The 12,957-nt window shown below is 50.8% G+C and overlaps 8 protein-coding genes and 1 pseudogene across 8 annotated transcripts, besides 5 other annotated features; all 9 read right to left on the bottom strand.

The window, feature by feature from the left end:
* Window positions 1-4: 4 nt before the first annotated feature.
* Tco025E_07224 (fatty acid desaturase) lies at window positions 5-192 on the bottom strand (annotated as a pseudogene).
* A 709-nt stretch (window positions 193-901) lies between these two features.
* Tco025E_07223 (putative notchless-like protein) lies at window positions 902-2,467 on the bottom strand (the record flags this gene model as incomplete). The annotated part of the gene is made up of 1 exon (XM_029374090.1): window positions 902-2,467. The coding sequence occupies one exon, from the start codon at window positions 2,465-2,467 to the stop codon at window positions 902-904; it is 1,566 nt and encodes a 521-aa protein (XP_029225786.1).
* Window positions 2,468-2,509: 42 nt separating this feature from the next.
* Window positions 2,510-2,527: a microsatellite.
* A 279-nt stretch (window positions 2,528-2,806) lies between these two features.
* Tco025E_07222 (zinc-finger multi-pass transmembrane protein) lies at window positions 2,807-3,634 on the bottom strand (the record flags this gene model as incomplete). The annotated part of the gene is made up of 1 exon (XM_029374089.1): window positions 2,807-3,634. The coding sequence occupies one exon, from the start codon at window positions 3,632-3,634 to the stop codon at window positions 2,807-2,809; it is 828 nt and encodes a 275-aa protein (XP_029225785.1).
* Window positions 3,635-3,685: 51 nt separating this feature from the next.
* Window positions 3,686-3,744: a sequence feature (A-rich).
* Window positions 3,745-3,789: 45 nt separating this feature from the next.
* On the bottom strand, window positions 3,790-6,204 carry Tco025E_07221 (TFIIH basal transcription factor complex helicase subunit; the record flags this gene model as incomplete). The annotated part of the gene is made up of 1 exon (XM_029374088.1): window positions 3,790-6,204. The coding sequence occupies one exon, from the start codon at window positions 6,202-6,204 to the stop codon at window positions 3,790-3,792; it is 2,415 nt and encodes an 804-aa protein (XP_029225784.1).
* Window positions 6,205-6,583: 379 nt separating this feature from the next.
* Window positions 6,584-6,612: a microsatellite.
* Window positions 6,613-6,643: 31 nt separating this feature from the next.
* On the bottom strand, window positions 6,644-8,833 carry Tco025E_07220 (cullin; the record flags this gene model as incomplete). The annotated part of the gene is made up of 1 exon (XM_029374087.1): window positions 6,644-8,833. The coding sequence occupies one exon, from the start codon at window positions 8,831-8,833 to the stop codon at window positions 6,644-6,646; it is 2,190 nt and encodes a 729-aa protein (XP_029225783.1).
* A 256-nt stretch (window positions 8,834-9,089) lies between these two features.
* On the bottom strand, window positions 9,090-9,836 carry Tco025E_07219 (uncharacterized protein; the record flags this gene model as incomplete). The annotated part of the gene is made up of 1 exon (XM_029374086.1): window positions 9,090-9,836. One exon carries the CDS (start codon window positions 9,834-9,836, stop codon window positions 9,090-9,092), a length of 747 nt encoding a protein of 248 aa, XP_029225782.1.
* Window positions 9,837-10,089: 253 nt separating this feature from the next.
* On the bottom strand, window positions 10,090-10,620 carry Tco025E_07218 (uncharacterized protein; the record flags this gene model as incomplete). Its single annotated transcript, XM_029374085.1, has 1 exon — window positions 10,090-10,620. The coding sequence occupies one exon, from the start codon at window positions 10,618-10,620 to the stop codon at window positions 10,090-10,092; it is 531 nt and encodes a 176-aa protein (XP_029225781.1).
* A 78-nt stretch (window positions 10,621-10,698) lies between these two features.
* Window positions 10,699-10,725: a microsatellite.
* Window positions 10,726-10,958: 233 nt separating this feature from the next.
* Tco025E_07217 (protein kinase) lies at window positions 10,959-11,906 on the bottom strand (the record flags this gene model as incomplete). Its single annotated transcript, XM_029374084.1, has 1 exon — window positions 10,959-11,906. The coding sequence occupies one exon, from the start codon at window positions 11,904-11,906 to the stop codon at window positions 10,959-10,961; it is 948 nt and encodes a 315-aa protein (XP_029225780.1).
* Window positions 11,907-12,134: 228 nt separating this feature from the next.
* Window positions 12,135-12,155: a microsatellite.
* Window positions 12,156-12,331: 176 nt separating this feature from the next.
* On the bottom strand, window positions 12,332-12,957 carry Tco025E_07216 (uncharacterized protein; the record flags this gene model as incomplete). The annotated part of the gene is made up of 1 exon (XM_029374083.1): window positions 12,332-12,957. A coding segment is annotated over one exon (626 nt), but the record flags the coding sequence as incomplete, so codon positions are not given.

The raw sequence follows: 12,957 nt of genomic DNA, 5'->3' as shown, positions 1-12,957 counted from the left end.
CGAGGGTCTTCGTCACCAGAGGCACACCCGCCAAAACAGCCGCGGGCCACCGTGACGGGAGGCACAGCCAGGACGGCGACGGCCAACCAGTTGATCTCGTAGTTGCCCTGCCTCCACTGCGGCACGCTACGTGCCGCCTTTTCGTCGGAAACCGGCATGCCCCGCGGCTCGCGCTGGTCCAAAGCCGCCATGACCGCGGTCCCCCTTCTTACCGAACAACGCACAGAATATCAACGCCTGGATGAGGCGCCACCCTTCCCTCCCACACCGAGAACGGAAAACAGAAGAGGAGAAGCAGTTCGCCCCGCTACGCCCAACCTGCCAGCCCAAACGAGAGCCGTTTACGGCCCGCAAACGAAAAGCAGTTGGTAAATAAAGGCGTCACAGAAGTAACCGGCCTCGCCGTGGACGCGACAAGCGGCAGTCGTCGGGGCCCGCAACCGCAGGACCACCTCCACGTGGCGGGTGTCGGTAGCGGGGCGGCGCAATGCGGTGGCAGCGCCCACGCAACTGCACCCGCGCCGCCCTCCGGCGAGGCCGCATTGGAAAGCCAGAAACAAGTGGTACATACTAAAACCAGGGCAAAGGGAGAACTACCCTGCTCTCTTTTTTTTAGCCGCATCTCGGCGTATGTTCGTCACCACATGTTTCACAAAATAAAAGACACAAATAAGTGTCTGGAGTGTGAGAAAACAAATATGTCCAACAGTAAAAAAGTAGAAACGACCGAATGAAAAGTATTACCGCAATGGAACTGTGGTGCCTTCCACGAGCCGCTCGTCTTTTTTTTATATGCTTTTAGCTTAAGAATTACTTTCGGTGGCACTTACACCTGCAATACATTGCGTGCGCAGAGATGTGTATGCAAACCTGTGCATGCATTTACTGTGGCTTACTCGTACTAATGAACCCAAATGAGAACTTTTTTGTCCTTTGAGCCCGTTGCTACTCGCTGGCCATCGGGACTCCAATCGGTTGAAAAAATTTCGTCGCTGTGGCCGGAAAGATCTTCTACCAATTCACGTTTTTCGACTGACCACAGCTTCAGGGTGGAGTCGCGGCTACCAGAGACCAGAAGGCGGGAGTCCAGGCTCCAGCTCACGTGATACACAGGGGCCACGTGGCCTCGAAACGTCGTAATGAACTTGCCATCGGCGGCGTTCCACAGCTTGACGCTCTTATCCGCGGAGCAGGAGGCAATCATGGTTCCATCCGGGCTAAACTGTATGTGAAACACGACCCCTTGGTGACCCGTCAACCGTGCCAGTGGCGTTGTCTGCTCCTGCGGGCACCACAGGAACATGGTGTTGTCGTCGGAGCAGCTAATGAGACGCTCATGGCCCCCAAACCGTCCCACCACCTCTTGATACCGCTGCTCCGCGTACTTCTGCATATTCGCAGGGATGTCAAACTTCTTCTCCTCATGATCAAAGGCGCCCGTCCGAATCACGAGGTCTGTACTGAGTGCGAGGAAGTTTACCCAGTGGGCATGCCCGCGAAGCACACTACGCGGGGTTCCATTTGAGGCATCCCACACAATGACGGTACGGTCCTGCGAGGATGAGTAGATGAAATTTTCACCGCCCCACTTCACGCAGGTGACGCAGGCCTGATGCCCCGAGAGAGAAAATTGAAGCCCGGTTACAGTATGCCAAACCTTGAGGGTTGCGTCTTTACTGGCTGAAACAAACCGATTGCAATCGATGTTTCGGTGCAGCGGCTCCCATGAAACGTGCGACAAGTAACTTGAGTGCGCCTTGTGGCGCTTTCCCTTAAAATTTTCATACGCACCATCGTGAGACCAAACAATAAGCGTGCCATCCTTGCTTCCGCTCACGAGGTGCTTCCCATCTGGGGCCCACGACAACACCTGCACCCAACTGGTGTGCGCCTTAAGCTCCTGCGTGGGGGTTAGCGTGTGGACGTCCCAGAGTCGTATCTCCTTGTCGCCTCCACCACTTGCTAGCACTTCACCGTCGGGGGAAAAACTGACCACCAGCACCGCCTCGCTGTGCCCGTCAAGTGTTCCTGCGCAACGTGTCACGGGCCTCACCTTAAACTTTGCCTGCGGTTTAAATTGGATCTCCACAATTGTCTCCTCTGGAACTTCAAATTCTAGCTTGTCTACGTCCTGCTGCCTGAAGCGGCGTCCCTCCTTCATCATTTTATCAGCAAAGACTTCCTGCTGCCTCTTGAATAGCGTCTGGCGCACACTGTCATGCACCTGCTCTCCTTCGATAAAGAAGGCGTACGGCGTCCCGCGCGCCTCCTCGTCCAACATGGAGCACAGGAGCTCATCCAGCTGCCTCGGTGTTGCGGTTACAGGGAGAAGCAGCTGCGTGCCGGTCAGCTCACCGTTTTCGTCCACGAGGCGCACCATAACATTCTCGTCCTGCCCCGCCGCCTCATCTGCGGCCGCTGGGCCTGTGACGATAAATTCCCGACGCTGCTTCTTCCGCACCGGCATTGCTCCTTTGTTCCTGCAGCGGCAATGCCAGCACCAATGGAGGCAGCAGCAGCAGCAGCAACGACAACAACAAAAAAAAACTCGGAAAGAATCAGCAGCAAGTTGAACCCACGTCGTAAACCGTGGGCTTTCTCCCACCAGTTTACCAACAACGCCACCAGCAGTGAAGCAATACGACCAACGCGCACTCACACTCACAATGGCAGACAGACAGAGAGGGCGAGAGCGAGAAAAGGGGAGATAGATAGCTCGCAAAGAGACATATGTGTGGTCCCTTCTTGCGCCCACGACACAGAGCGGAAACGAAAAGGAAGAAAAAAAAAACAATAACCGGCACGGCTACCTCATCAACTCAGCAAGTGCTCTCAAGATGCCGCGCCGCGAGCGCCGCTCCTCCTTGAGGAAAGAGAGCGTCGTTTTGTTCTTCCGCAAAAGACAACACTGAAGGATAAGCAAACATGAGCCCACCACCGCAGCGCCGATCACCAAAAGCAATCCTAGTAGTATAAAAACCCCGCCCTCTGCGTACGCCCAAGCACCTCGCGTAAGCAGCAAAAAAAACATATTCACGACACAGAGAGTTAGGAGGCACAGGAAAAACTTTCTGTTCTTCGATCCAACGCAGTTGCCAATAAGGAAGCAGTGATGATCCATGTCTTCCACATACGCGTTACACTTGCGGCAAAATGAGCCGCCGTCAGACTTTGCCCCCAGTTGCGGAACACTCATCACACAGGCGGCGTACAGAGCAAGGTGAAGCGACCACAAAGCGAGGAAGCAGACCTCATCCAACGGGCAGTTCCAACGCAGTGCATAGGAGGCGCCCTCTTTGCCCCAAAACACCCCATCAACGAGGTGCCAGATATAGACAGGAGGGTTACAACGATCCACGCGTCCCTTCCGGGTCTGAAACATGTAGATGTAGTATTGCCAAATGAACAATCCCAAAACAACCACCACGCAGAGTCTCCCGAGACTCCGATAGTATCCTTTGCCGGTGGTGGCGTGTTGGTTATGGGCCAAAGCCTCGCCCAGGAAACAGTTCCCAAAAACAAAGTTAAAAACCATAACAAGCGCAGGGAACATCACGGCCAAGTACACAGCAGTCCATGAAAACAGCCCTTCTTGAAGCGCCTCCATTTCAACAACAACAACAAGCTTACCCATTAATAGACACAAAAGAAGAAGAAAGCATTCCATGTAGCAACATTTGTTCCGTTGTTTGTCTCTTCGTTAACTGTTTCACTCTTCTTTTTCTTTTATTGTTTTGTTTTCTTATGGAATACAACAACATTAATAATAACAAGGGCGCGATACAAGAATTAACTCCGAGGCCGCTTTCTATGCTCTGGCTCCTTTACTGCGCGAATGGCATCCCCTTCTTCATGTACACCTTCCTCTACAGTCCCACTGCTGCATGTCTCTGTGGCCCTGCGAAGGACGGATCTCTTTGAGGGTTTTAGAAACCCCTTAAGTGCGAGGGTTTCCTTAGAGAAGAGGGTGGTCCCCAGGTCGCGTTGGTATTCCCAGGGCTGCGCCATTTCCTTGAAGAACCCGCGTGCAACGGCGATTGCTGCGTCCACACTGAGATTTGTGTTCTCCTTCAGGCACTGCTGAATCCATATAGGCAACTTTTTCCGTTTGTCGTTCAGTGCGAAGCGTCGGTCAACGAGCAACATCATTCCGTAGTCGGTCTTGTTTCGCAGCACCCGGCCGATGCATTGAGAGGCCTGCCGCATGGCATCAAAGTTGCGATACTCGTTTCCAGGAATACCTAGACACGTTTCCATCCAGTGAATCCGCTGTCTCAAGGGCTCATCGTTCGGTGGCAAAAAGGGAACCCCGAACATCACGACGGCCCTGCCATAGTGACGGTCGAAGTCGATTCCCTCCGCAATTTTGCCCCGCGCAATGGCCATAAAAATAGCCCCACGCCCAATGTCGCACGCCCGCCTATAGTTCGCCAACGCCACGGAGGTCTCCTCCACAGATTGGGTCTCAACAAAGATGAGTTTGTACTGCGCCAGCTCCTTCAAAAATCCAGACCGGTGCCACCCAAGCAGCACCTCCCCCATATACTGATACCCCGTAAAGAAGCAGACAACGCCATCGGGCACTGTCTTGCCAAGACCTCGTAAAAGGTCCTCGTAAGCGGCGGAAACTACGTCTTGGGCGGCAGGATTTGTACGAACAACAAAGCTACTGGTGATTTCCTCCGTTGTAATGTTGACACTCTCCGTGCTCCGCGTCACCACCACGGGCGCGATGCACTTTCGACTGAGAGTCATTTGGAAGGACTTGGCAATCGCCGGGGTAAAGCCAAGGATCTTGGGGTAAATGTCTAACGGTGAAAGTGTCCCTGACGTCAACACCACACTTCGGTACTTTGCAAAGGCCTCACGCAAGGCCAAGGAGGCATCTACGCAGACAAGGCGAATCACTGGATCTGGCACCGCGGGCCTCGTCGGATCATGCGCCTCACACACAACCACAAATCCCGGCTTTTCATACCGGTCATCGGTGTAGTGGGTGGAGAGAGTCATGTACATTTGCGCAATCAAAGCCACGTTACGAAACTTATGCGAATTTGTTATCTGAAGGGTATTCATTAAAACCTTCAGCCGCTCCGTCAGGTACCTGAAGTGACGAATATCCACAGCACATTCATCTCGCACTTTGGACAGGAACGTTAGAGGATCCGCCACGTAGGTGCGAGATATTCTACAAACGACGCGGTGGGTGAAGTCAACGAGACGCTGAATAAACGCCAAGAAGTGGTTTGCCTGCCGCAAACTCCCTGGAATGGCTTCGTTGGCAATGTCTGACGGAATACGCGGGGCGTGTACAGGCGCCCTCACACCATCCACTGAGCGGGCCATTTCAGCCATCGCTAAACCATTCACAAGACGGTCATACTCGTCCTGCAGTTGCTGTCGATTCGTCGCTCTGAGGTGGTCCGCGGCGGAATTCAGCTGTTTTACATTCTCCTTCGCTTGCGTTGCGTCCTCCTTTGTGATGATGAGAGACATGGCCTCAATGCACACGTCGTCCACGTTGTGCCCCTCATCCATGACGACGATTGTGTTCTCGCTGAAGTACTCCTTGGTCACCTCGGCCACGATGGGATCCACAATGTAGAGAAATGAGTGAACCACAATGTCGGCAACGCGCAACGCCTTTCGCACCAAGTAGTAGGGACACAATTGGTGCGCCTCGCCGAACCGCTTCAAGTCCTCTACCGAGTAGGCCCCGGGGGGCAACTCAAAGGGAACGCGTTCCAGGTTGTCAAAGTAGGCGCAGCGGTTGCTTGTCTGCCACGGTGCTGTAAGACTACGACATCCCGCGTCCACATCATCGGGGTACCGCTGGGATGCAACGCTGCTCTCAATACAGAGATTTTTCTTTGCCGTTAAGCAAAGTCCTCGCAGGGGCCTGCTAGCTCCCGCCTCCGCGTTCCAGAGTTCAAGCAACTTGCGAAGTTCACCGACGGTCTTTGTCATTTCTTCAACTGTTCGGGTGCAATAAATGACCTTGCGCTTCTCCTCCGCGTGGTGATGGAGATACGCTATGAGTAGTGACAGCAGGGTCGTGGTTTTGCCTGTTCCCGATGGCATTTCAAGAACCATGTGCCCACCGTGATCTAAGCCCTTCTTGAGCTCTGTCATGTACTCGAGTTGTTCCGGGTAAATGTACTCGTACGGAAACAACACCAACACATCCTCTATAAAAAGTCTCATCCTAACTGCACAAACAACAAGAGCAGGCCGCGTACTTGTGTGCGTTGGGACGCATGCACCTACACGTGTGTATATATATATATATTTGCGTGCTAGTGCGCGTGCGCAACTGGGTCCAAGTTGTTAAGTGTGAGTGCATCCGCAACGCAAAAGTCCCATCAAGAAAAGGATGAAAAAAAAAACAACAACAACAAGCAAACCCATCAAAATAGTAATAATAATGGACGACGCAGAAGTGTTTTAAAGGAATTGCAGCATATATGAATGCATAGATAGGGTGGGAGCGGGAAAGAAAGACAGACACACTCACACACAGTGAGGGAGGGAGAGCGCGCGTGCATGTATTTCCCCGGCTGCTGTTAGTTTTTGTTTTTCTCATTCCTCCTCCTCCTCCTCCTCCTCTGCTCCGCTGTATGTGAGACATACCATGGATACATAACTATGCCTTGTATTGGTATACCGCAGGGTTTTTCTGGTCACGCTCAATGTAGTCTTTTCGCATGAGCTCTTCGACACGCTGCTTGATCAACTTTGGGTCGGCCGAAAAAAGGTGTGAGAGTTTTTGCTGGCATTCCTCCAAGAGGCTTGAATGACTCAAGACGCGACGGCTCTTCATGATGCGGACCAGGCAGGCATCGATGGCGGGTCGCCTGTCTTCCTCCACCTCCTTCGCGATCGCCTCACTGTGGAACAGGCCATCGCGACGAAAGGGCGTCATGGGCACTCGGACTTTTTTCCACCTGCTTGAGAAATTTTCGTTGATATAAAACTTTTCCAGCGGTTGCATTGCGGCGGCGTCGGATGCGCCGCGGAGTATTGAGCACTTCAGCAGCGGGAGCAGCACGGGCTTGGCGTCCTCCAGGGACATCCCGAAGAGGTTCATCAGGGCACTGAGGGTCAACTCCGTCGCGTCATTGAACGCCAAAACCACCCAGCACTGAAGTCCGGTCATGGAGAGGATCTTAACGCCCCGCTTGAACACCGCACGGACATCGCCGTTGCTGTTGGAGTGCGACCAGGTGAGCACGCGCCCGGTCGTGCCCTCGAGATAAATCCGCTGAAACGCACGCAGCGTCTCCTGGAGCATGCGAGGAGGTATAAACGACTCACTCTGAATCCGTGGCGGCCAAATGCCCTTTTTCACAACCAGCACGCTAAAATTAAAACTAGGGGCCGCACCAGCGGCCTCAAGCTTTTCTGCGGTCCCAAACCCTTCGGCGATATCCACGTCGTGCAGCATTCCCTCCAGGCAACTCGTGCTGGACACACCGCAGCGCTGGCTGATGCGCTGAATAAGAGAACGCTCTGTGACCTCGTCGATCTTTCTGCGCGGAAAAAGAATCCGCTGCGCCAATAGCTCGCGCGAGTGCGCCAAAAAAGTGTCTCGGTCACTCACGTACGCAAGGGCCGCGACGGCCCGTTCTAATTCCTCTTCAACGGCAGCGCCCTCATTTCCCTGGAGGACGGCGTCGACGTAGCACGCCAGCAGTTCACTAAAAGGCACAGACCGCTGCGGCCCCCGAGACGCATGAACACCGCCGCTGAAAGCCCCCTCAAGACCCCCCCGCACGGACTTCAGCATGACGGCGTTACCCTGAAAGCAACGGGCAAGTAGCTGCATAAAATCGTCCTGCAATTGAAGCATATCCGCCACACACGACCGAACCTCCATCTTCTGCTGCGAATCGTGCTGCAGTAACCGTTCCTTGCCCTCGGCAACAATTTCATCGCGCGTGAGGTTGGACAGGAACACCAAACTCTTGGTGCGGCAGGAGAGTAGGTTGTAGTACGCCCTCAGGAGATTCTCGTCGCGGCTTCTTAGCGCGGCGATGAAGCCGTCGTCCGACTTAAGAAGCCTTTCCACCGTCATAGGAGACTCCAGCAGCACTTCCTCGACGTGTGTCATGATTTTTTGTCCGTCGTCGGGGAAAAAGTAACGCATGCAGCGGGCCTTCTCTTCGTTGTGCGCCTGTTCAATTTGCCGCAGCAACTCGGCGGGGACGCTCGACTGGCTCCATTCCGCGACGAGGCCCTCGTAGTGCGCCCTTGTCCGGGCCACGTACGGCTTCAAAAACGGCTCCAAAAATACCTCCTCCTTCTTCTCAGCGCTGACCGAGGAGAGCAACTCAATGGCACCTCGGATTTGGTCACGATTCACCGTTTCACCGTTCCGTTCCGAGCAAAGCAGGTCTTGTGTGACTCGACTAATTACGTTTACATTCTTTCTTACTACTTGTTCTAGAAAGATGTTTAGCGCCACCTGCTGCAGCGACGGTTTTCCGCAGTTGACGATGTAAAACCTTGAAAGGTACGCAAAGGCCCGCATGTTCCACTTCATCAGCACCTTATAATGTTCCCACAGCTTCAAGACCTTTCCAAAGAGGAGCACCTGCGAGGGAGCCTGCAGGTCGTGGTACTTCAGCAGGTAGCGGGTCAGCATCTCCTCAAAGTCGGTGTAGAGCAACTCATCCACATAATACCCAAAGGCATCCGAAAAAGATCGTACGTTCGTGGTGCGTGTTGCGGCCGTGTAAACCGTGCTGTAGTGATTCATGCGCCGCGCAAACCCGGTGCTTGACTTGAACTCACTTTCCGTTAACTCCGCGATCGCCTCAAAGTCGGCCTTCATCCTACGGATTGCCTCTCTGTCTTCCTCCAACATTTGGAGGCTCCGTCAAACTGGCACGCCCTTCTCAAGCGCGCGCGTACACACACACGCACTAAGAAAAAAAAAAAAAGAACGTACACCAGAAAAAAGAAACAAAAACAAACGTGTAACGACAAGATGGAAAATGAAGAGTAATAAGAATAAACAGGTGAGGCGGTACCGAGGAACCAATAAAAAGCAAGCAATCAAGCAAAGAAACTGACACACAAGCAAAGAATCATTCTGAAAGAAGATCCAAACCACGCTTCAAAGCGTCTAATTTCGCCTCTGACACCTCCCGCAGTGTGTCTACCCCCGTCTCCAGCGAGTCCATAAGTTTTTCCATGTCATCCAATAGCATTGAAACCTCCTCGGCCCGCTTCAGCGCACATGTTTTAGAGGGCAAAAAAGCCTTGCAGTTGAAGATGCCGGTGACAAATTTCGTCATCGATTCCGCAGCAGCGGCTATCCCACGGTAAGCCGTCAAGGCGCTGCTGCACTCAGTTGCTTTTTGAACCGCCTCCCTGCTAAGGAACGGCCTCTCCTTACCCACACCACAGCACTCCGCCGCAATACTATTCAGCCTACACTCCAGCATCTGCAGAGCCTCTCCCAGTTCGAGAGTATCCTCCACGGAGCCGACAGAAGTCTCCAACACCGAAGAGCGACCTAACCCAGGAAGAAAAGCCCCCGCTTCCTCACCAATACATTGCAACTCGCTTTCAAGCTGAAAAAGTTTGTCCCAATCCGCCACGTTTTGGCCTTTGTTCTGACGATTTATAATTGGAGTAGTAGCAGGGGAAAGCTCCGCATTTCTTCCGCAACATGGGGGGGAATTGCATCCTGCGCACTCCCTTTTCATTTCCTCAACGCGGCGAAGACCGCCCGTCCCAAGACCTTCCGCCTCAAAAAATGAGACTCCGCGGCCAGCAACGTCGACGGGCAGCTGAATCGTGCGTTCATATTCTTCAAGGCCAGTATGCATGCCTAAGGATAGATGTATATATTTTTTTGCACATGAGAAGAGAAAGAGAAGAAATAGTAATAATACTAATACAGCAAAGCAAGAAAAAAAAAAACAAATGTAAAACGCCGTAACCACTTTCGCACATTCACAATGTCAGTCAAGCATCGCGGCAAACCACAGAGGTCGTTTCGCAAAAAGACACTATAGGCAATGCAGATTCAGCAACGCCAACTAGGATAATCAAGGCAAGAAAGAAAAAAAGTGTACATTGCTAGAATCCTGAGAATTGAATGGGTGCTGCTGTCCAGCCAATGGGCACTCTGGAACGTGTATCATCCATGAGAGCGCCAAACTCCCTTTCCATCTCCTCTATACGAGCCAATAAAGAATCATGCTCGGTCTTCAGCGCATTGATAGAATCGTCATATTCGGTTTCCGTCTTTTTGACTTCCTCAGTCAGCTTCAGTTTTTCCTCCTCAAGACGGTTTAAAGTCTCATCCAACTTTGTACAAGCGCGTATTTTTTCATCCTCCTCAGTTTTGTATTGACGCGCAAAATCGGTCAACACGTCTACTCTATTCGACGTAGCAAGACGAAGGTCGTCTTCGCAACTGGCACAAGAAGACTGCAACTCCTTCTGTTCCCGCTTCAAAACCGATATCTCCTCAAGACACCCCGCATATTGCGTCTTTAGGGCAGAGAGGCGTATGCTCATTCTTACAATATCGTCACTTAGCTGTTGCTCATCATCCTGAAGCTCCTTGTCGGACCTTGAATTTTTTTTGTTATCCTTTGGGGGCATCTCACTTCAGTGTACACGCAAATACGCAAAGAAGGAGGTGGAGGGATACGGCGCGAGCAAGGGGGGCTAGAGAAAAAATATATATATATATATTATTATTATTATAGTAGCAACAAGAGTGGGAAAGCAAAAAAGAAAACGGGAGAAATAAATAAACAAACCAACCAACCATCAACAACAACTTTATTCTTCTTTCTTTTTTCGCGCCAAATCACAAAATATTTCATTCGAAAATGGCATGCAACGACACCAATACCAATAAGACAAAATAATGGAAAAGACAGGGAGAGGCCCTACACACATTCCCCCTCTCGCTCTCCCTCCGCCAAGTAGTAAAGTTAAGAATGAGCAACAAACCACCTTCCAGCTTCAACAGGGTCTACATTCGCTGCCTTTTGAATAAACGGATGATGGAGTAACTCGGTGGCTGTGGGTCGTGCGTTAGCAAGACGGAGACATTGATGGACAAAATCAATAAGCTCTGGAGTGTGCTCACGACCATCAGTAGTCCAGTCAATCCTCGCACTTCTCGTGGCAATGGCTTGCATAAGATCATATAGGTTGTGTTTCAGTGACATAAAAGGATATGCTCCCAGCGCACATTCTGCTATCGTCATCCCCACACTCCATATATCGCTATTGAAGGAATAGGGTTGACCTTGAATGCGCTCAGGACTCATATATATAATCGAACCTTGCGCGGACAAAGTCTCTACATCCCCACCATAAAATCTTTTTGCAACGCCAAAATCCGCAATCTTAACTTCACCTTTCGAATTTGCAAGGACATTTACAGGCTTTATGTCACGGTGAATTACTTTTGAGGCATGAAGGTGCTCCAAGCCCTGAAGAAGTTCCCGCGCCACGTATGCCAACATCTCTTCCTTGAAATTATTAGAATGACGCCTGAGCACATCAGCAATACTCCCCGCATCCATATATTCTAGCACAATATAAACTCTTCCATCCCTAAAGAATGCTTCATGCGAAGTTACAAGGTTCTTGTGCATCAAAGATTTGACCTGCCTTAGTTCCGACTCAAGAGCTTGACGCATGCCATCCGTGTCCTCTTCCAACCTAATATATTTTACTGCGTAGTTTTTTCTTGTAGGAAGGTGCACAACAAGCCTAACCCTCCCCTGAGAGCCTTTTCCCAACTCCCGGCAGTTACGCAGATCTTCAAACCTTATTTTTTCCGCGGCCGCATCCCTTTCATCAACTTTTTTTTCCGCAGCCTGAGCAGGGAGCGTTGGACCAGAAGCGATACAACTTTCCTTTACACGCATTTCAAGACCCCCATCGCCCTTTACAACTAAAGTCAATGTGTCTGTGATCGATACGGCTCTTTCAGGAGGATCTATCCTTAGATGTTCAAGAACCGGTCTCTTGGGTGGCATGTGTAGCTATCAAAACCACGTAGAAAAAAAACTACGGAGGAAACGATAAATACATAGCAAAGAAAAAAGCAAAAAAAAAAGCGCACATAGGTACAGCTAGAGAAAAACCACCAAGTAATATATATATATATATAAATAAGCAAAATAGTCGTGAAATACAAAATACAACGCAAATTGCAACAGGAAACGGAGGATCTTCCGCAACATTTACATCCGTATTATACATGAAGCATCAAATCGACAAAAAAAAAAAATATATCAATTTTTCCTTGTCAACATCGCAGTTTTTCTATTAGTTCTTGCCTTCAAAAGCATTAGGCTTCCTCTGGTTCACTTTCATTTTCGTCATTATCCACATAATCGTCAGCCTCACCCTCGATGGTATTGTCATCCTCTGCTGACAACATGCCATCTTCCTCAACTGAAGTAACAGTTGCGTCCTTCCCATATTTTCTACGCAGTACATCCGCGTTTTTCCGCAAGAGAATTGCTGCAAACGTCCAGGAAAAGAAACAGCTTGTTGGATAGGAACCCTTCTCGAGAACATCCCGTGCTCCATAACCCTTTAGCAGTTTTTCTGCTCTGATGAAAAAGGCCTTTTTTCTTTTCTTTTTATCAGTGGGATCAAAAGAACGCATTTTTTTTAAAAGATTATTATTCACTTTCTCCCTGGCGTCCGACCACTGTTCAACGCTGCTTGGCTTTTTCCCCAAAGCAACGATAATTGTGGATTGTACCACTACGGGAATAATTTGAGGTGGATGCATATACCGTGCCAACTCCAACAACTGGTCCGGAGTAATACGACCAACACTATCCAAGGTGTGACCCCACAAAGACTTCAGAAAAAGGATAGGCGAGGCACCCAAACTTTGAATTTCCTCTTCAATTTTAAGCGGTTTCCCCAAACTCAATATATCCGTAGAATTCAATAGAAGAT

Source organism: Trypanosoma conorhini, assembly GCF_003719485.1.
Source record: "Trypanosoma conorhini strain 025E chromosome Unknown Tco_14.4_contig_00541, whole genome shotgun sequence".
In the NCBI taxonomy this organism is placed as follows: Eukaryota; Euglenozoa; class Kinetoplastea; order Trypanosomatida; family Trypanosomatidae; genus Trypanosoma; species Trypanosoma conorhini.
This window is presented reverse-complemented; position numbering and strand designations above follow the sequence as displayed.